At 31.8% G+C, this 22,943-nt stretch overlaps 2 protein-coding genes across 4 annotated transcripts; both read right to left on the bottom strand.

The window, feature by feature from the left end:
• Positions 1 to 178: 178 nt before the first annotated feature.
• On the bottom strand, positions 179 to 7,511 carry LOC141534318 (serine/threonine-protein kinase SIK3). Of its 3 annotated transcripts, XM_074253605.1 has the most exons (13): positions 7,296 to 7,511; positions 6,071 to 6,367; positions 5,816 to 5,986; positions 5,616 to 5,739; positions 5,409 to 5,529; positions 4,772 to 5,346; positions 4,551 to 4,678; positions 4,334 to 4,478; positions 3,579 to 3,725; positions 3,203 to 3,424; positions 2,665 to 2,861; positions 2,057 to 2,578; positions 179 to 1,734 (listed from the first exon to the last, which is right to left on the bottom strand). In XM_074253605.1, exons 1-12 carry the CDS (start codon positions 7,446 to 7,448, stop codon positions 2,072 to 2,074), a joined length of 2,787 nt encoding a protein of 928 aa, XP_074109706.1. In that variant the 5' UTR covers positions 7,449 to 7,511; the 3' UTR covers positions 179 to 1,734; positions 2,057 to 2,071. The 3 variants fall into 3 exon arrangements, with proteins under 3 accessions (XP_074109706.1, XP_074109705.1, XP_074109707.1); XM_074253604.1 differs by having other exon boundaries at positions 179 to 2,578; XM_074253606.1 differs by lacking the exon at positions 3,579 to 3,725 and having other exon boundaries at positions 179 to 2,578.
• A 1,349-nt stretch (positions 7,512 to 8,860) lies between these two features.
• Jumu (Forkhead box protein N4 jumeau) lies at positions 8,861 to 22,759 on the bottom strand. The gene is made up of 4 exons (XM_074253617.1): positions 22,302 to 22,759; positions 13,714 to 14,026; positions 12,250 to 13,320; positions 8,861 to 11,664 (listed from the first exon to the last, which is right to left on the bottom strand). The coding sequence occupies exons 2-4, from the start codon at positions 14,016 to 14,018 to the stop codon at positions 10,989 to 10,991; spliced, it is 2,052 nt and encodes a 683-aa protein (XP_074109718.1). The 5' UTR covers positions 14,019 to 14,026; positions 22,302 to 22,759; the 3' UTR covers positions 8,861 to 10,988.
• Positions 22,760 to 22,943: the final 184 nt, after the last annotated feature.

Below are 22,943 nucleotides of genomic sequence, written 5' to 3'. Positions count from 1 at the left end.
ACATACATTTTTAAAAAAATCAAAAATTTTATGCACTCTTTTTTTCTTTTGTGTTTTATATATATATATATATATATATATATATATATATATATATATATATATATATATATATATATATATATATATATATATATATATATATATATATATATATATATATATATATATATATATATATATATATATATATATATATATAATTATGTACAATTATTTAATTTTTTTTTAATTCTATAATATCATAAAAATTATAAGAATAATAGTTTCATAATAATTATGATAATAATAAATTGGGAGTAAACGCCCACACACGATATGCACTTACTTGTGCGTAAACAATTATTACGCTCGTGTTAATCGCATAACACGAATAGAATATAAATGTCAATAACACGAGGTGTGCCATAAAACAATAACATCTTCAATTAATCACGATGTATTATAATAATAATAATAATTATAATAGTAATAAACTGATTTTTTAATTATTTATCAATAAATCTAATTAAAAGCTAATAAAAATTTCATTGGCTCATTTTCATATAGTCAACATTATTAATTTACATAGTTTATTTACTCTGATTATTATAATTGCGTGTATATAGAAACAATCAAAAAATACTAGTCGTGATTTTTTTTATTATTATTTATTATATTTTACACACCGTTCTATAGATAAAATTTTTCAGTGTAAAATCTCTTTTTAATTCTCCTAAGGTTTAGGGTAAAAGCATTTATGATAGCATTTAAAATAATAGTTATCATTTTTATAATAAAAATATTTTTTGGATCAATTATTGCATAATTATTTAATAAATAGACTGACTTATAATTTGATTTTAAAATAAATTTTTTCAAAAAATTTTTTTACCTTTAAAGCTCATTTAAATTAATGCAGAAATTTTAAGCATTGATTAAAAATTTTTTTACATTTAATGATAACAAAATTAATTATTTAAATAATAATTTCTGCATTAATTCATTGAGTTAATCAACACACATTCAATAAAAATAATATTATTAAAAAAAATCATTGATTTAAAAATTTAAAAACAATCAACCAATGCCTTTACTCGGGAAATAATTATATTTATATTTATATACTAATAGAACTTATTCTGGAATGTATTTAATTAAATCAATTTATCTTTTCACAAATTTATGATGATTAAAAAAAAAATAATTAACATGAGTAAACATATCCATTTAAAAAAAAAAAAAAAATTAGAACAAGTATTGTAAAATTTTAGAGTAAAAGTATTTTTTCTTTTGAGTTACGACATATGTACATTTAAAATCAACTATTTACACATTGGTAAGATCAATTAAATTACATAAAACACTAAGAATATTATTGATAATTTAACTACATATACTTCGGTAAGATCAAAGTAATTTAATTATTATAAATAGATATTACGTTGATCGAGGGAGTATCATTTAGTCCATTGTTCAATTGAAGTTGTTTTTTCTTTTTACAATTAAAATTTTAATATTTAATTTATTTATTTATTTTTTTTTTTTTTTTATTTATTTATTTATTTATTTACTTTCCTAATTAAAACTCTCGGTGACTTTGGTTTACATGGGAATAGTTCGAATTTTATTTTAGCCGATTCAATATAAACATGGCACGTCATTTGATTCACGCAATAAATGTTAAATATTTGTTTCAATAATAATTATCATTATTAATAAAGTCTTCTGTACGATTTAAATGAAAAAGAAGATCTAAAAAAAATAATAATAATATTAAAAATAGAAATAGCGATAAAAAATAATCTAGATCATTAAAAATGAAAGAACAAAATGATAAATACGCTTAGAGTTGCACATATTAATATGATAGACGCGAAACAAAGTATTGTCTAACGTACTAGATGTATACATATATATATGCAGCATGCATATAATGCAATACTGTATTTGTAAAGGTGTTTTTGAGGCACCGGGAATGTTGTAATAATAATCTAACATATTTAAAATAATAATAGTAATAATGATAAAAATAATTGAATATTATGAGAGTTATCGCGAGGTTTACTTTCATTACCTTAATTATTTCTTGTCAAACGGTGATGCACGAAATTAATTGCTCATACAGTTGACTGTACTGCAGTTGATCACCGCTGATTCTCCGCATCTTGATGCCCTTTTTCTCGTGCTCCTCGAATTCACAGACCCGGAGCTCAATCTGAACTCCCCCGGGATACTCGAGGCTGAGTCCACTGCCTTCGACTTCTTCCCGAGAAAATATAAAACCTTTTGGTGGAGCTCGTGCATCAATTATCTGCTTAACTCTACCGAGTATTGCCTCAGAGTTGAGTCTGCTGGACTCATTTGAGAGGGTTACTTCCACTTCGGAGGGTATAGGTGAACTGAGAGGCCGGCCGATCCCTCGTGTGATGCTGGGTCGCGACGGGTCGCAGGGCTCTGATATCAAGAAACTCGGCAGAGGGTTGTAGACTGGTAAATTTCCTTCTAGAGAGTCGAGTGATGGTGAAGGAGACAGTGGGCAGCCGATTAAGGTCACTTGTCCTCCCGAAACATCTGTTACCGATATTTGAGGTGGTACCTGTTTTGTTATTATATATCACTAATTATTTATTCGCTGGTGAGACTCAAATATTTAATAGTAAAGGCGGTGAGGTGAGTACTTACTCTGGATATGTCAACAGGATGTTCTTCTTGAATCATATCCAATGCCGGGCTATTGCTCGGTGAATAATTTACTGGTGTTGTTGCTGGAGATCTGTGATGTCTTAAAGGACTCAGATCCAAAGGCGCTGCTGGTGCTTGCGTTGGTGTTCCGTGAACTATACTACCTGGTACTGTTGCTGTTGTTAATCCACTAAGTCCTGAATTAAACCAATCAATTTAAATTTATTTATCAAAATTAATTTACCAAATATATTATAATTTTAATAATTTTTTTTTAACATCAATTTTTCTTTTTTTTTTGTGATAAAGTTAACTTATAAAATGAATTATAAAATTAAATTTTGCAGGTACTTGATTATTTTTTTATTTTATTTAATAAAAAAATTTTTTTTGAAAAATTATCTTTTAAAAATTTTAATAAATTAAAAAAAAAATTTTTTTTTATTAAATAAAATTAAAAAATAGTCAAGTGACTGCTAAATTTAATTTTATCAAAAAAAAAAAAAAAATTTGTAATAAAATAAATTATTACAATTACCCTGAGTAATAGCGGCAACTCCTCGCTCATGAACGGGTGACCCGGGGATGCTAGCAGGACTGTGAGAAGGCGATGCGAGTCTCTGGAGCTGCTGGTACTCCTGCTGCAATGCCTGGATCCCTGGTCCAGGTGGACAGGAACCTTCGGACGCTCTCCTCACTGGCGAGTACCTCTCAGTGGTGACATGTGCGCTTGGCTCTTTGTAAGAATCTCTACCGCCTGCTGTGAATTTTTATTAAAGTCACAAACAGCGGCTAATGACTTTCAATGTGATTGATGTGATCATACCAATCTATCCTGAGACCATAAACATTCATAACAAGCACTAGTACTCAAGATTAATAGCGACAAATAATACAAAAAGTGCTCAAATTACCAACTCCTGCAGCAGGATAAAGTGAGGTTTTCCTCAGGTGCAAGGGGCGTGGAGGTAAGTCCCTCAAGTGCGAAGGCAGCAATCTCGACGGGACGTACGCTCTATTCATCCTAGCCTCCACCTCCATGACCAGCTCCGGATTTATAACTACATGCATTCGTAAACCAACCAACAAGGAGAGGCATTGTTGTGCAGCCGGTACAATAAAACCATGCAAAATCAAAATAAAAAAACGAAAAAAAAAAAAAAAATAATAATAAAATAAGGCATGAAATAAAAAATGATATGATGACCAATGCGATGATTGTAATAATGATGACTCCGCTGCTTAATGCGGATCAATATGTACGCTTTAAAACATTGGTCGTTATTGACAGGTGTAGTGTAATGATAAATAATAAATACAACGAATAATAATAATAATAATAACAGTTATAAAAACAAAAATAAATGTCCACAAGTGAAGAGGTGCTAAACGAGTAGCTAATAAAAAATTTCGCCAGATATAAACTAACTGGCATCCAATAATCCGATTAATAAATAACATTGACGGTTTTACGTAGACGTAGAACTACATTTAAATTACTAAATCAGGGACAAATATATATATATATATATATATATATATATATATATATATATATATATATATATATATATATATATATATATATATATATATATATATATATATATTTGCTAACACAATCACATAGGTGCAAATTTTTAAATATTTTTAGTTAATAACAACGTACCTGGTCGCTGCATTACAGCTGTCAAACCACTTCTTCTTCGACGATCGCTACCACCTGACGAACTCGCACTGCTCCCACCATTGCTATCGGGGCTTCCGTTCACGCTTAACGTTTGTGAGCATTGTCCCAGTGAAGGACTACCGCTCTGTAAATAATTGAAAAACATTTAGATTTTATCAACGCAATAAATATTAAATATTTGTTGTAAGATTTTTACAGATTGCAAGTGCTCTCTACTGCCTGGATGACTCCATCCGCCCTCTTCTGCGTTACCACTTCCGTGCTGTTGTTGATAGAACACGTGAAGATTTGCACCACCGTCTGATGCTCTTCTGCCAAAAGTGCCTGTTGAAAAAAGTAGCAATTGAATTAGCAACGACAATAAATTTTTTGTTGAATATATGAATGAAAAAAAAAAAAAAAAAAAAAAATAATTACTGGCTCCCATAACCGGCGGTGGTTTCAACAGATGCTGGTCTTTGATTTGGAAATTTTGAGGAGGTTGATGTTGTACCAGAGGAAGATTTAGCGGTAAATTTGTCTGTGGTAGGACTTGAACATCGGCGTTGCACTGCATCATAGGCACAAGACCGAGCGGCGGGTAACCCGGTGTGTAATTTTGATAAGGATAAGGATAAGGTGATGGCGGCTGGTGCGCAGTATCACCGGGTCCAACCGTGTGTCTTCTTGTCGCGTGATACGGTGCGTGCGTGCCCAACGGTAAACAGAGTCCAGCTCGTTCAGAATCCGCTTCCGACTCTGATTCTCCGAACTTCTCCAACTGATGAGCCCCGTCGGGCATGTAATCACCCGGGAGGTTTTGTATACTCGGTAAACTTGACATCGTCGACTCAAGACGATCTGCCAGTAAATGATAAATTGCAGATACGTGGTCAAAGGCATTTTGCTGAATAGACTGCAGCAATGTTTCTGGTCTGAGTCCCGGCAGTCTCAACATATTCTCCATGACTACTTGGTTTAATGGAGGAGGATGAGTAGACTCTGGGCTACACCTATGATAATATATTTTTAATTAATTAAAATAAATATTATCAAGTTTAAATTTAATATTTACCCTCCGGGTTCAGGTTCCGTAACTCCATCACCGCCCATCCAAGGATGTGCCAGGATTTGTCTTATACTTAATCGTCGTTCAGGCTCCACCACTAACATATGTCTTATCAGCTTTTCACACTCTGAAATATTTTTTTAAAATTTTAATTCACTGTTTACACAACGTATAGCTTAAGCGCTAATGCGATGAGTAAATAAAAAAAATTACCTGCTGACATGAAGAATGGTATTCTAAATTTTCCAGAAATTACAACAGATCTCAGTGACTTCATCGTCGGTCCGTCGAACGGCAATGCTCCGCAAACCAATACATACAAAACTACACCTAAACTCTGCGTGATAATTTTAAAAAATAAATTAGAAAATTTTTTGTAGGTAAATTTTTTTTTTTTTTATTATTTAACATACCCAAATATCTGAACGTGGTCCATCATAATGTTTTCCTTCAAATATTTCAGGCGCTGCGTAAGGAGGTGATCCACACCAAGTACTAAGAGGCATACCTGGTGTATATTCATTGCTGAATCCAAAGTCAGCTAATTTTATATTATTGTCTGCATCAAGTAATAGATTCTCAGCCTAAAATATATAAAAATGAATTATTTTGCTGTTATTATTGTTGTTTACTAAGAAACATTTTGAAGATTAGCTTAAGAAGCAAACCTTAAGATCTCTATGAACTACTCCATGTGTATGAAGGTAATGCACTGCCAGTACAATTTGTTTAAAAATTCTTCTGGCTTCTGGTTCAAACATTCTGCCATTTCTGACAAGGTGATCAAATATTTCTCCACCTGGCGCGTACTCCGTTACCAAATATATCATTTTTTCTGTCTCCATCACCTGGTACAATCTTATGATATGAGGATGTCTCAGCCTTTTCATAATATGTACTTCTCTAAATATTTTAGCTAGATTTTCCTCACTAAGCTTCGTCTTATCTATTATCTTAATGGCCACCTGGAACAATAAAATAATTTAATAGTAATTAGAGAAATAATAGTTATAATTTTTGTTTGAAACATAAATATTAAAATGTGACATTTAAGGTTGAAAAATAAAATTCTATATTATCATTGTAATAATTTCTCGAGAATTGAAATAAAAATCTAATATTATTTTCAATATTATTTTTTTTTTTTTTTTTTTTTTTTTTTTTTTTTTTTTACAAAGATTCATGTGATTAGATAAAGAGATATTAATGAGAAGTAATTTAAATTTTTACTACAAATAACGTGATCCTGCCAATATTTACCCATTTAACTAAACTAATTTATAAATAAATATTTTATTTAAAAAGTAGATCAAGTAAACACTTTTAAAATATGCTGACAAGCATTATAATAATTTTTATATTATTATTATCATTATTTCTAATTACCCACTAATATTAATAATCATGTGACGTAGACAAACAGTCACGTAAAAATCTCCCAGTACTTCCGGTAACATTTACGGAGATTTCCATCATCATAATAATAATATAAATAAATAACCACGGCAATAATAACACCAGTAATTTAATAACAATAATTAAGAGATAGTTTTTTAAAAATTGTTGTAAATTTACTTGGAGAAAAAGAAAAAAAAACAAATGATTAATGAATAAAAAAAAAATAAAAAAGTACACCGTAGTATAAAAAAAAAATAATTTGGAGCAGTAGCAAAAATCCTGATGACTATCGTGACAGTCAATTGTCAAACAAATGAAGGTATCAATAAAATTATTGACAAGTAGATATTAAAATATGGGTAATTGTGTGTGACAGTAAATAAATGAGTGAAAGGATGATGGATTTTTACTAGAAACTAGTTCTCACGATAGTACTCTAGATGTGAGTGAATTATGGACGATGAGCCCGCGAGAAAAAATAAGGTCGTGTCTTACCTTGGATTTAGTAACGACATGTGTTGCCATTTTAACAACCGCAAAGTTACCTTTGCCAATTGTCTTCTCCAGTTCATAATAACCAACGCGTATAAGTTTATTAACGAAAAATTGCTGCGAAACCTCATTCTGCGACGTCGTCGCGGATGCCATTTTTTGATCACTTGACGCCTCTCCTCTATCTCGACCTGTTGTCAATCACTTACTGACTAGTACTTTGTTGTCGCCATCAGAGGCGCTCTCTTGTTCGACTGCTACCACCATCTTCTGGAGAAAAGACACTATTTATTGCTCGCCATTTTTTTAAATTTGCGCGGGCTTTTCGCACCAAAAAACCGCGCAAATTAAATGCTGTTATTTTTTTTTGTCATTTCTTCTTTTATTTTTTCATCATGAAAATTAAAGATGACCTTAAATTTGGCTGTCACTTCACAATTGTTTTAATTTTTTTTAACAAATTATAGCAAAAAAAATTATTAAAAAAATAGACTTGTAGAAATTTTAATAAATTAAAAGTGCAATTTTTTTAAAATAATTTTTTAGAAAAAATTTTTTGTTGAAGAAAATTAAAAAATTGTCAATTTACTGCTAACTTTAATGTAATTTTTAAAATAAGTTATTTTAAAATACTTAAAATTATTTTTAATATTTATTAAATTATTAACAAGACAAAAATTCAGTTTATCTTTTATTATTGAAAAATTGCACATATACAATTTAAATTTGTTTATGTACTTACTAAACGACTACTTAAAAATTGTTACAAACAGGTACAAAAACTACTCTAGATTATTATTAATTATAATTAATGCCTTATTTCACTTAATTTTATTATATAATATTTAATTGTATTTTTTTTTTAATTTTTATTTTTTAATTATTGGATACAATAGACCATTATCAAATGAGATTATTAGCTGGCAAGATTAAATAAATGCGATTAATTGAAAATTGTTACTTTTTTAAAATTGTTGTCTGCATGTTAATCATTTTATACAACAGTCTTTTTTTTTTAACTCAGAGATCGATTTATTTTATTAAATGAGATTTATCAAGAACTTGACGATGGTACAGTTTGTTCTATTAATTAAGTTATATTTTAGTAAGAATAGTGAAAAAAAAAAATTATTATTAATATTTACAAAAAAAAAAAAAAAAGAACAAAAAAGTATCTATACAGATCATTAATTAGTAGTTATCATTTCACACATTAAATCACTCGAACATTAAAGAACTGATTATATCCGTAAAATAATATTTAATCAGTAGTTTGGTAGCAATAATATTAATTAAGTTTATAAAGAATCCATACAATTGGTCCCTTTACTTATTGCTTCATACAGACTTATTACAAACATAATTAATAATTACTGGAAATATATCTATACAATATATTCATTAAATTTTGAATGATATAAAAAAGATAAAAAAATTTTTATATAAATTTAATATAAAATATTTTTACATTTACTAATGTAAAATTAATACGTACTAATTTTTTTTTGTTTTTATCTTATTTTCTAAATCGTATTTTAACTTATAAATGTAATAATTTTAATTACAACTGAATTCTTATTGCTTATTATTAATTAAACTGACAACTTACAAATATGACATGAACTTTACACTGTACGAATTTTTCGATAACTTATTTACATTTATTATACAAAATAATCTTATTATTAATAATACGGAACGGTATTTACTTATTTGTTTGTTTAATGCCGATCGGCTATATACGTATTATTCGTAGTTTATTCGTCACAATAACTCGTTGAACATGTTATGAACAAGAGCATTAGGGTACTGAGCCAGCTCCAAAAAATTAATTATTATTACAACTATTAATATAAGAATAATGAAAAATATACCGGTTAACTAATTTAATTAAATTTTTTTAAACTTTCAATCACTAAAGTAACTGCTGAATAATTTATATAAAGTTTAAAAAAATATTACAAAGACATCCACAGTCACTGTAAGACTCGGCTCAGTATTACAAGTTAAATTATAGTTATCAATTATATTTATATAATTATACTCCGGACGTGCTACACTATAAATTTAGAGGTAATACACTATCATTTATATTACATACTTAAAAAAAAACAAAAAATTACATATCGATATTATTACTTATAAATTTTAATCTTAATATAAAAAACCTATTTTATTAGACTTTTATTATTCGATTGTTTTGTTTCACTGGCCTGAGAACTATTAATTAATTTAACCAATTAATTTCTCTAGTAGTAATTAAAGTTAAATACTTAATAGATAAACATTTTTTTTTTCGTTTTCCGTTTTTAATAACACTGAATAAAGTAAAAAACATACAATTTGATCGTATTTTTTTTTATTTCATACGTACGTACATACATACATACATAAAAAGAAAATCAACTTAATTCAAGAGAAAAATTTTTGAAGAGTTTTAATTTCTTGATTTAAGTAAATTTTACTTCATTAAAATTTTTAGTCTTGATTTATGACAAAGAAACTCTTCAAATAATTTTCTTAGTTCAAGAATTTTTCGTCTGAACCAAGTTAATTTTTTTTTTTCAGCACATACAAACTTTTTTTTTTGTAGAATTACAACTTTATACAATTTAGAATAATCACCGAAAATCTTAGACCCTTTGTACTTGTTTATCTGCGAGTCCTACTATTTTTTTTATCAATTATATCGTTAACTTTAGGTATATAAGAACATGGAATATTATTAAGCCTATAATTTAGTAGTTCAGTTATTTTTCTCGTTTAAAAGAATGTTATGTTACATCAGTCTGGTCGATTAAGTGACCAAATTTCTATTGAGCTTAATATTTAAGTAGCTTTAAAAATTTGTTCTTACTAATAATTAAATTATATTGATACTTTTTTAATCAACTAGCGAAATATAAGCAGTATATAAGTATTAAATTTTAAAAATTGTATAGTGTATAGAATAATAATTTAAATGATAACGTATTTAAATTGGTAATTATGATCAAAAATACACACGACATTGAAACAGATGAATTGATTTACAGTGAAATGTTGTGAACATTATTATACATGTATACATAAATATATGTACGTGGAAGAACATTTTGTGTGCGAACATATTAGTCTTGTTCTCTTTTAGTTCATTGCCCTCTTTCTCGGTCAAATTGACTCGGCTAAATCAATAGATTACGGTTATTAAACTGAAGGACACATTCGTTGACATCTAAACTTACTCCCCCGGTCTCAAACTGTCAATGAACGCACTCGTTTTGCAGTATTTCATTCAAAAAACTGTCAATTTTTTCTTTACAAAATTTTTCCTTAATCAATAATTATAGAAATTTGTATTTTCTCATAATTAGTAACTTTTTTCAATGCAAAACAAATTTTTTTTTTTCCTGAAAAAAATCTGTTAAATCATAATATATACACTTATCTAATATCGTAAAAAAAACCTTACTTACATTACTATTAATATTATAATTATTTTTTTTTTCCTGTGTATTAAAAATACACACAGCCTTTGTAGAAAAATATTCAACAAAACTAAGTGCCTGAATTAAATTTTTCTGCACTATGACTTTAAATGTAACTCTCTTCAAGAATTTACTTCTTAGAAACGGTTTGAAATTATAATAAAAAGAACTTATTTAAAAATAAAAATAAAAAAATTACAGTAAAAAAGAAAAGAAAAAAAAAAGAGATCTATTCTATCTTAAGAAAAGCGCCATTCGCAGCACCCGTTCTTACGAGCAAAGGCGTTTTCCTACGAGACGTTGCTACAGATTGATACACGTAATTTCCTTGAATAGTACCAGTCAAGGTCTTCTGTCTCTTGGCACTGGGGCTCAATTCATATTCGTATGGTTCATCTTTAGCGATATTAAACTGCATGTGAAGAGCTTCTTTGTTGTCTTCAATGTCAATTTCATCGTACAAATGTTCAGTGATGTCGATGTCACAGTCTTGACTGCTTTCATCATAACTATCAGTCACAGAGTTAGCGGCAATGTGTCCAAGTGACGGTTCATCATAAGTTGTATTCTCTTCGGCAGTTTCATCACCAGAACTTTCTGCTTCTTCCGACAGATCGTCGCCTCCACTTCCAGCGTATTTCATCTCCCCACGTTCAAGAAGTTCCAAATGATCTGGGTATATCATGGCCTTCTTTATCGCCAGCGGATCCTTTCGTGACCATTTTTGTACTTCCTCATCCATTTTCGTAATTTTTTGTGGGTTTATCGCCCACAAGCAACCTTTTCGTTGATTTCCATTGCCTGCTGGCTTTTCTATTTTTTCAAAGCACTTATTCAGTGATAAATTATGCCTCACTGAATTTTTCCATCCATTTGGCGCTGTTTTGAAGTACGGAAAGTGTTCACTGAAATAAAAAATTTAATAATTATTAAATTAAATAAAAATTGAAAGTTTATTACAATTATAATATAATAATAAAAATTCAATAGGTTTAATTTAATCGGATGATGTGAAAAAAAAATTTATTTATAAATTATATTTATTTAATAGCCGAATGAGAACATCATATCGGGAATTGGTAAAGAAAGAAGCATATTGAGTATGAACATTTCTCGGGGGACTGTACCCCGACAGTGCGCACCTGGTGCCGCTCAGGGCCCCTTTTACAAAATGGAAGGCAGCCGGCAGTTTTATACCACTATGTATACTCGATCCCGAGCAGAGAATAAAGGAAGGACAATACTTTTTCCTCTTAACCGGATCCCTTGAGCCCTCGAGTGAAGCGCAGACCGCGCTTTTTTTTAACTTGCCCTACCCTTCTACTTCCTAAATTTATCTACAACTTTATTATTACCAAATGGCTTTCCCGATATAATTTTAATAATAATAACAACCGGTATATAAATTATATAAATATGTATAAATAAATAGAAGCTAGAAAAATAAAACTATAAAATGATAAGTAAATATTTGGATAAAAAATGCTTACCACATGAAATTATATATTTCAGATACTGGCAGCGAGCCCGTCTGGCTGTTCTTCAATGCCATTGCGATAAGACAAGAGTAGGAGTAGGCTGGTTTTGGATAGGGCTTCTCATCATACTCAGCAATATTAAGAGTAAAATCCTTTTCCCTTTTCAAGGTTGAATTTCCAGTTGAACTCGGTGTTGTAATATGCACATTATTATTGAAGATTTTTCTTACATGTTGTGTCTGGACATTGGGACTGTGTTGCTGAATCAGTTTTAAATTCCTTACTCTAATTTGCGCCAGAGGATCAACTTTCTGTCCGTTTGTTATTTTATTCATTGCCTGTGGGGGCAACGTCTTGATGGTTGGAACTGTTTTAAGGTGCATTTGTTGTTGATTATGCTGGGGTTGATTGTTTTGAGCTTGCTGTTGTTGTAATTGTTGCAGTTGTTGTTGTTGTTGTTGTTGTTGTTGTTGTTGTTGTTGTTGCTGCTGCTGTTGCTGCTGCTGCTGCTGTTGTGGCTGTTTCAATTTAATTGACCTCGCAGCGTTCATCATTACAGTTTCCTCATCTTGTTCGTCTTCGGATTCTTCTTCCACTTCATCATCATCATCATCATCATCATCATCATCGTCATCATCATCATCATCATCGTCATCATCTTCATCCTCTGTTTCGGTGATGTCATTCTCGTAATGCTCATTATCCGAATCATTACCAGTCTCGACATCATCGTCAACTTCGACCTTTTCTGCTTTTATTTCGCTCTTAATGGGAAATGAGAAATGTCTTCTTGCTTGTGGGATTCCATTAAAAATATTGTTGTGATTACCACCGTTGTTGTAGTTATTATTGTTATTATTATTATTGTTGTTGTGGTTGGTGCCATTATTATGGTGGTTGGTATTATTATTGGTATTATTGTTAGTATCATCATTATTATTGTAGTTGTTGTAGTTATTATTACGATTATTACTACTATTGTTGTTGCTAGGAATTGGAGTTCTTGATACCAAAATCGGCATCACTGAATTTGGATTCACCATTATCGATGAGAGATCTCCAGTAAGGTCAAGGTTGAAATTACTACAACAGCAATTAGAAAATAAATAAATAAAAATAAATTAATTACAGAGAACGAATTAAAAAAAATGTATTTAAACGATAAAATAAACTCATTGCAAAATTAACAGTAATGTGACGAGAAAAAAAAAAGGATAAAATAAAATATTTGCGTTGAATATAACAACTTTTGTTTATCAAAGCGGAAGTCGTTAAGAAACTTGTCAAGAACGGTGGTTCACTGACCCGCCAGAGTACAGGGAATCCACGAATTACGTCGCCTGGAGACGATCGATCGACCACGTGGGTTCGACGAAGCGGGTCAGTAATTCTTAAATTTATTTTTTCGTTGTCACATTTTTTATTTTATTCTTTAGCCTCGACATGTCAACATGCAGATGGATCACTGTCGCTCACCTGTGAGAGCTGTTGCTGTTGCCGTTGAGCAGACTGGCCGAGCCGAGCCAGCTGTTTAAGTCTTCGTGATAGTCCATTGGATTATCATCGAGCTCCAGCGGGGACATTTCTTTAAAGCAGAATCCTACTGTTGGAGTCCCACCGATAAGGCTTTCAACCTCGCACCTAATGTCGACATCCAGCATCTCCTGCAAGGATAGACTATCCGTTCCCAGATAGTAATCCATGGTATTTGTGAGCCAAGGATCCCTGGCTGTTGCTCCCTGATCTAACCCGACGCTAGGTCTGCTCTCAGTATCCAACATTCACTCGGCTGTAATTAAAAAAAATAATAAAAATTATAAATATAATAAAATAAGTCTATTAGACAAAAATAAAATAAAAAAATTATCAACAAATAAAATAAAATGAGCATAAAAATAGGCGGGTGGTATTTTTGCAGCATTATAAAGTTGGTATAATAACCAAGACCCTGAAGAGACAAGACTATAAAGTCTCGGTGCTTATACAGTGACCTAAGAATATCTCGGGGATGGTTTACTCGTAGTAGTGGTATAGGAGAGCCTACGCTAGCTCTGGGATATAGTTTATCCATTAGGATAATGCTCTCGATGTCAGTGAACTGACGATAAAACGGCTTGCATTTATTTGTTGTTGTTCCTGTACAGTACTCTACTTATTTTTATACATATATACACCGCCGCTGAGTTAATTCGACCACGCTGTTGTGTCTATCTGCATTAGCCAGCACACTACTCTTAAAACCTCTGCTTCAAAGATCCAGCCAACTTCTTCAGACACAAGGGCAATAGATTTTCCTCCGACGATACCATCGTGGAAGAAGTAGAAGAAGTTTAAGTATGCGTGACCTCGCGCTGCTGCTGCTGCTATGTATACTCCAACACATAAACAGTCTCTAGCATAACATTGTGCTAGAGAAGTACATAGAGGGTCTTGAACCCACGGAGGAGAGCCCCAGAGTTCGCTCGACTCGTGGGTGTGACTGACTCATAGTACTATAGCCGATTTACTATAGAATGTGTGCAACGTAGTAGTTTCCCCCGTGTGTAGTAAGCGTACTCCAGTCGGCAAGTCACTCGACGAGTCTCTCAACTCCCAGCATATAGTCTTCTCCTTTTCTCTTTGCTTCTTTTTAGATTTATCTCTTTTTATATATATATATATATATATATATATATATATATATATATATATATATATATATATATATATATATATATATATATATATTTTTTTTTTCTCCGATTCCGTTTCCTCTTCTCTATATCCACAACTTCTCGGGTCTGATACAACAACACAGCCAACGTGCTCACGATATAACGTGAACGTTCTGAACGATACTATATGCTAAATAAACGACTTGACTGGATTCAATGAGTATCTACTACGCATACTAAATTATCAGCTGAAGAACTGACCCCACACGTTCTTCCTACCATTCTTTTTTATACGATTCTCATACAATAATACTCGCTCTCTTGTCATGTTTAGTTCTTCTAATGATGATGATGATGATGATGATGATGATCGGATGACGGTCAATCAATCGATTTAAATTTATTTTCCTCTACTCGTATTGTCACAAAGAAATATGAGGCCTTGAAATGATAAAAATTAGAGGACTGTTTTTAGAGCCAGATATAAATAATAAAGTATTTATATTTATATACAGATACAGATCAGCAAGTAGAGAAGAGCTGAAAAGAATCGAGGGAAAATGTTTTTCCCCCCTATTATGTCCTGTATCCATCAGAACGTAAAACATACGTGCTCCATCAATATCGTGAGGAGACATTATAATAAATTACTGGAATTCAAGTGACTACCGATGGTACAAGTGCCATTACAGAGTGATTTTATTTAACCAGTTGTAAAAGTAATGTCTTGCGTATATACATGTATGTTGCCAGAGAGTTGATGAATAAAAGAGGCCTCAGTCTGCGGTGCGGCAATATTTTTATTTCTTCTTTCTTTACTCTTGTTCCTCACTCGCTCTCTTCAGATTCAGATTCAGCTTCAGCACTCTCGTTCAAGTTGAAGCTCTTGCTTTATCCTTTACCGCGGAGCGGGATGTAGATTGAGTGTAGAGTGCATACGAAGCTACATACAAAACATAACACGCGGTTTTGCGAGTAGACGGCGAGACTTGAATCAGGCAAATGTAAATGGACTGAAATAAAAAATCAAACATTTAAACGAGGGTCCCAGAAAGAACATATGACAGAACGCCAAGGTTACTGTTTATACTTTCCCAAACAACTCGCTCTAGCTCTACTCTGTCTTGAGAAGATTAACAGACCACACAAAGGTCCAAGTCATCAAGCCAATTCTATCTTAAATAATTCATAATTTAAATTTTACTAACATTTAAATTAAATTAAATTAAGATGATACATAACACGTGTTACCAGCGGATTTCCATGGATCTCATGGTGTATGGTGTATACTAATCTAAACGTAAGATCAAACTTGTTTCACGGTGCCATGCACCTCTGCTAACCGATGAAAAATATATTCTTGTGTCGAGTACTTTACTGTGCGATGATGTGATAGGTAGGGTCACGGTAGCTGCACGAGAGACATCGACGAGGTTGACTGTCTCCGGCGAAAAGTTTCAGGGGCATGACGAGCAGCAAACGACCTTGAAAAAAGTAACTACGATGGGAAGAACTTGATTTTATGTATAAGTTAGTGAGTACACTCGGAATGAATATAAATTTATATCGCACACGAAATCATCATCATCATCATCATCAACCAACAATGTTTCTTTCCCCTTTTTCATTTTTATTGCTCGTAAGCCAGCAATAATTAAAGGCTATTATTTCAAATTTGGAATTGCCTGGTTATTAAAAATAATAACCATAATGATGGTTAAAAAAAGGAGATTTGTGATTTGTGATTTAGTTATACAGGCCCCGGAATAAATTTAAAAAAAATTTCTTTCGTTTCCGGGATGGATCTCGAGCCTTTTTTTTATTTAGTTCAGGGCTTCTTGGAAGCCCAACTCTGTGGGCACGTCCTTGAGTGTTAGAAAGCCTCGGACGAAATCGTTAAACTTGATTTAATTCGTCGGTTTGACAATTGAAGATCTTCAGCTGGATCTTGATAGACAAATAAAAGTGGCAAGCACCTAAAAATTGATCCAGCGATGAAAAATTGAATAAGATACAATATATTAATATCGAAGATTGAGTGAAGAAGTGTAGAGTAGCCAGAGACAAAACCAGAGTGCCATTGATGGAGAACCAGAAAACGAGGAGAGTTTTTGTAAATACTGAACTCAACAGAGCAGTATCTCTTCTCTTTGTTGATCTTTTTCCCGGTCTTTGAGTGTGGTGGTGATCTCGTCTTTCATTAGCTTTCTTTGTTCCACTGGTTATGTTGGTTCGCTGGTACTGGTTCGGTTGTGGAGCTTAGTGGCGAGGAATCACACAGCAGAAACCGCCCGACGGTTTCCTTTGTGATCACCGTCGACCGGAGAACCGGTTTTCGTTTTGTTCCGTAGGCCTTACATCGCAAGATGTAAACTGAACTGCTTAGTGGGTCTCTCGTAGCCGTATTTTTATCGATCGCTCGTAACATCAATGTGCCAAATTCCATCAAAGAATCAATTTTCGTAGGAGCTCAGTGTCTTTGTTGAAAATACCACACCTACAAATATAATATATATTTCAATTATTATTATCATTATCCTCATCTCGTGAATGTAAACTTTAAACTTCCTGTGATAATAATATATAAGCAAGTCTTTATTCCTCCACGCAACCTTCAATCGTTCGTGCTAAATAACACAATCGAGGTCTCTTGATGATCCGATTGCTTCGCAATTTTTGGTTTCGTGACTGAAAGAAAGGCCAAAAGAGGAGCGAGGGGAGAGACGGCTCACCAAAAAAAGACCGGGACATTCGTATTCGCAAATACCTGAGAACACCGGGCCCGGTTGTTCGAGCTGTCGAGGGGAAACGCACCGGTTAAAGGTGGTACCAAATTGACCGTTCCTTTATTCGTAGCTGCCATTAGCCAGGTAAACGAAGGAACTCATGCCTGATGTGTATATATAGATATACCTATCAGAATCTTAAAAAAAAAGAATCGTCGTCGTCGACAGGTGCGACGGAAGGAAAAATTTTCCAGTCTAATGGCCAGCGGTATCGAGTTCTTAGGACAGCAGACCCAGCCGTCACTTTAAGAGTCAAGTGACATGACTCAAATGACCAACGAACACATTAAGAGTGAACTCATCTGCTAAATTTAGAGCTCGTTTTTTACTCCTCGCTCCCTGTAAATATAATATTTAATGGTGAATTTTATATTCAAGTCAAGTATGGTTAATTGAGTTTGAGAAAGCTCACTAAGCCATGAAATATTAAATATTAAATATACTTTATACTTTCAGTTAATAGTATCTGGATAATTTTTTTTTTTTTTTTTAATAAACGGAAATGATACCAGGTACTGTAAAATGATCAGAGCAAAGGTGGTCTTGGCTATCACTCGCGGCTCGCGGGTTTACGAGTCGGCACGCGAAGACTCTTTCCGCTTATTAATATTCTTTTCAAGATCATTCCACTCTTCTTTCTTGCTCACTTATTTTATTTATTTTTTTTTTCCCTCCATTTTAGCTTTTTTATTATCTATTCAAGTTAAAGATTTACTGAGAAACAATGACTGTTTTTTATAAAGCAGGAATTTTACTAGCAGTAGACATGAAAAATATATATAAACTCAGTCTAAGGAGCGCAGCGGGTATTTAGAATTTAGCAGGTAGAAAGGACTATTGTTAATTTAGAAAATGTTTTCCAAGTATTAGAAGTTTGAATTACGGAGCAGTAAATGCAAGATTTTCCGACTGTCATTCAACGGTGCTAAGACTACTACCTGCCTGGTGAGGTAGGTTTAGGTCCACTAAAAGATTTTCTCTCAAGTACTTTTCTTGGAAATTTTATTTTAGGGTCTAAGCTTGTACCTATCTCGATTGAAAAAAATTTTCAAGTCAGCAAAACGGCAATAGGCGGACTAGCAGGTATAATAATGCTGAACCCCGGGTTCCGGGCACGTTTTGAAAGAGAAACTAGCTGGATAAAGGTAAAGGTATACTAGTCCGAGCAGAATACATGTTGTATTATGCTATGGCATACCTACCTCAAGGGTCTTCACAATATTTCATTTCATCCTCCGAACAATATTCATGGTCAAACACGTTTTTTTCTTTTTGTTCAAAACCATGCGGGCGTTCAGGCTTAGAATGCTATCGAGTTTTACTTCCTCTATATAGAATGTATTACAGCAAGTTTTGTTTAATTTTAAAAACTAAATTTACTCGCAGGTTTAAAAAAAATAAAAAAATTTTAGCTAGACTGAAAATTATTTTCTATGTACTGCAGTCATCTAGATAAAATAGTATTGAAAGGAGTGGAGTGAACAAGTAAAAAAATAAAATAACACAGAAGGAAATTTACATTAAAACGAAAGGAGATTGAAATATTTAGCTCCTGGACCAAGCGACGAGATCTCTTTCCGGGGCGGTGAGTTCATACCCCTCGTCGTCTCGTTTTGCAAAGTATCGATCTGATATTCCCTACCACTATCATCCCAGCTATACCGTCCTCGCGTAGCTCCAAAGAGCAAGAGAGCGAGTTAGTAAAGGGAGAAAACAGGAATAGAAGAGGGGAGTGCAAAATTGCTACCCCTGTGTGCAGCCGCTTGCGCGAAACAGTCTGCACCCTTGTGTGTCTCTTCACCCCGTCTCTTATTCTCTCACAGCTACTCTTAGGGATGGAATAAAGGGGAAGTTCACTACACACCTATACATTGAACACAAAAAAAAAAAAAAAAAATATATATATATATATATATATATATATATATATATATATATATATATATATATATATATATATATATATATATATTAGAGTATGAACATATACAAATAAAAAACCCCTTGAAGAGATTGCGAACAGAAAATATATACGAGGAGTAAATGCTTACCGTCGAAAAAACTTTTTCAATGAACATTTTCAAATGTAACCGACGCCTCGGTAATTGTTTTTTATTTTACCAGTCTGTTTCTGATTTTTTATTTATAAAATTACCATTTTATACTCTGACAGTTGAAATTTTAATCAATATAATATTTTCATAAATAGAGCTTGTAATTACTGATTCATCATGTGAATTGTACTTTATTGCTAGTTATAATTATTATCAAGATGATGATGATAAGTATCTAGAAGATGAATTTAAATTAAATAATGAGAAGGCTCAAAAATAAATTTATTGTAATAGCAAATAAACGCGATCGAAAGTTTAGTAATGCGTGGGGACACGAGAAAGGAAGACGAGGAATAGATCGTCGAGAGCTGGCTGTGTGAATATATAGAGGGGAATTTTTTTTATTTTTCTTATTTCATTTATCCCTACATTACGTAATCGGCGACTTCTTTAAAACTAACGGTTTCACTTAGTAATCAATTTTTTTAGATTATTCTATCGTCTATAAATTTTATTTTTTCGTAACTTGGCTCGTTTTTTTTTCTTTCTTCTCTAAATTTCATGACAAATTAAATAATGATAAAGAAAAAAAAATATAATAAAAAATTCTAAGACACCAATTGTCCTTGTGAATTAACTAATGACTCTCTTGGCGGTTTTTTTTGTTGTGACCTCGGTAAGATTTGGCTTGCCGTTAGAATCCGACTGGTGAAAGTAACATTTAAAATATTAAATAAATTCATCACAAATAAATGTATATACTTGGTATATTACATTACATAAATTTAAGAGCTAAGAGTTACTAAATATAAGAGTGGGTATATAAAGAGCTACGTATAAATACAATGACGGAGCACCAAAAAAATTCGAGCAGAAAAATGTGTTATACAAATGCGGAAGTTCTAGGAAATATAAAGCAATAAAAAGCCCGAGCAAAAATAAAAAGAAAAAAAAAATATTAAGGAATAAATGTATGAAACTATTGACGAGGGGCAAGGGGAAGTTATTTTGGTCAAAGGGGCTCTGGCCCGAAGGATATTTCCTGCGGTGTGCATATGGCGTAGGGGTCTGGTTGTGCTCACAGGACCGGGACCGAGAAGCGAGAGGGGAAGGTTTTAAGTTCCCAGAATGTTCTCACGGTCAAAAGTTTTCCCGCCTTCTTATTTCTGCTGCTCTAGCATTCACAAAAATAACACTAAAAAAAATATAATATTAATTAAAAATAATTATCTAAGAAAATAAAATTGTACTGTTCGTAGAATTAACTGTTAGAATGTAATTTTAGTACTCACAATTATTTGAATAATCAGAACCAGGTATTTAACTAGCTGTTTATACCAAAGTTGACAAAGAAATTTAATCATGTGTAGTTAGGTATCGGGTTTTGTCTTGTTTTAAATAATCTTCTGTGTAAACTTAAATAACGTTATAACGTACAAGTTGGGAAGAAAATCGATAGTTAATAGTTAACGACTTATTTATACGTTCCACAGTCATTTGATCTTAGCCCTAGTAAGTATAGTCGATGAGAACATCCGCCGTTTGCTTTTAAGTATGCTGATAAAATAAAATAAAATAAAAAAAAAAAAAAAAAAAAAAACTCAAGCACGTGCTTGTAGTAAAACAGTTAAATATTTTTCTTATCGATTAATCATTCACCATATTGAGTACAGCCACAAATCTAAAACAAATATTAAATATAAGGCAACTAAAAAAATATTAATAAAGAATGTTAAGTTTAATAAAATAATATTTTTTATTTAAAACTTAAAAAAATCTCAGGGTTAAATATAATTTCGAGAAGAGAAAGGAAGCAGCGGTTTCCCGCTTAAAAATTGCCCTGCCCCGTAAGATGCTTTAAGAGCGGCTCAGGGGATTTGACGAGACTCTCCTTCTCCTCCCACAGAGGAAATAAAGAACTAAAAAATAATATTTTATAAAAAGTACCAAAGAGAAGCAAAAAAATAAAGTCAAAATTCTTTAGATGTTTCCTGCCGTCAAAGCGCGAACAGAGATGGTTGTCAACCGGTCGTCATGACTACACGAGATCATAGACCTTGACAATCATCGAGTGTATTCCCGCCGGAATTTTTTTAACATTTTTTTTATCCTTTCGTCGTTTCCACACGTTGTCGAGCAAGACAAAGATACGATTGAAGACTGAAATTTAGTTACCGCGCAAATTTTACCTTCACTATTTAATTATTTATTTATTGATAATTATTATTAAATATTTATACGTCACTTGATCAGATCATGCATACTAAAATATATTTCGGGTAAAATAAATAATTCACGAGGTATTAAACACTTATAGGCGTTTCCTCGGACACAAATAAAAAAAAAAACTAAAAATAAAAGAAAAAAAAATTAAAAATAGTTGAATAAAAAATTTATGAATAAATATATAAATAAAATAATAATCACTGGAATAAAAATAATTTTATGAATAAAATATTATTCTTTTATAAGAGCACAATCAGAAACACCCGCCTTTATTTTTGTCATGCACTCAATAAATGTAAACAAATGAATAATTATTTATAATATAAATGACATAAATAACCTACCGTAATGATGACAATTTCAAATGAATATCTTTGCAGTAATTATTATTAAAAACGCCACTTTCACTTATTAAATATATATACTGTATAAATATTTCTATATGAATTAAATGTAAAAATAACGTAGTTTTTTTCGGCAGCAGCGACCATGGATAAACGGATCACCAACACAGGGTCCCCTTCACGGAACTGAAGTAACGTTGATGGTCTCAACTCGTGAACAAAGACCACGCACGATTTCAAATCTCGTGACGTTCATTCGCTAAACAACGTCACGTGGTCTTCCCGCCTGTTCAGTATTGGCGGGCAACGAAATAGGGTGCGGAGGATGCTTTTAAATGATTGTACTTAATAAAAAAAATAATTATTTTAAACAATTTATAACACGAGATAAAATTAGCTAATTGTGAAAAAAAAAATTAATTTTTTTTTTAATTATTTTATTAACTCAATACTTGTTAAAGACCGGCTAGTCACCGCTGCAAGACAGTTTAGTCAAGTAAATAAACGGTGGCTCCGCCGGGGTCGAGACTCTATTCCCCTACCTTCCCTACCATCAAAATGGCCGATTCTTATTTAACATTTATAAAACACTATTAATATTATTTATTTTATTTTATTTTATCATGTCATTATTTTTATAAT

Source organism: Cotesia typhae, unplaced genomic scaffold (assembly GCF_013202065.1).
Source record: "Cotesia typhae breed Kobodo isofemale line unplaced genomic scaffold, CoteBio_Ctyphae scaffold_13, whole genome shotgun sequence".
NCBI lineage: Eukaryota > Metazoa > Arthropoda > Insecta > Hymenoptera > Braconidae > Cotesia > Cotesia typhae.
The sequence above is the reverse complement of the archived record's forward strand: the minus strand, read 5'-3'. Positions and strand labels throughout refer to the sequence as shown.

What these genes read in the sequence shown, in the direction of transcription:
- LOC141534318 (XM_074253604.1), bottom strand. Translation starts at nt 7,448, where the DNA reads ATGGCATCCGCGACGACGTCGCAGAATGAGGTTTCGCAGCAATTTTTC. An exon ending in TAGTTCATAGAGATCTTAAG is followed by an intron (nt 5,987 to 6,070) that starts GTTTGCTTCTTA and finishes TATATATTTTAG; the next exon opens with GCTGAGAATCTATTACTTGA. An exon ending in AGCTGTAATGCAGCGACCAG is followed by an intron (nt 3,726 to 4,333) that starts GTACGTTGTTAT and finishes GAATGCATGTAG; the next exon opens with TTATAAATCCGGAGCTGGTC.
- Jumu (XM_074253617.1), bottom strand. Translation starts at nt 14,018, where the DNA reads ATGTTGGATACTGAGAGCAGACCTAGCGTCGGGTTAGATCAGGGAGCA. An exon ending in AACAGCAACAGCTCTCACAG is followed by an intron (nt 13,321 to 13,713) that starts GTGAGCGACAGT and finishes TTGCTGTTGTAG; the next exon opens with TAATTTCAACCTTGACCTTA. An exon ending in GAAATATATAATTTCATGTG is followed by an intron (nt 11,665 to 12,249) that starts GTAAGCATTTTT and finishes TTTTTATTTCAG; the next exon opens with TGAACACTTTCCGTACTTCA.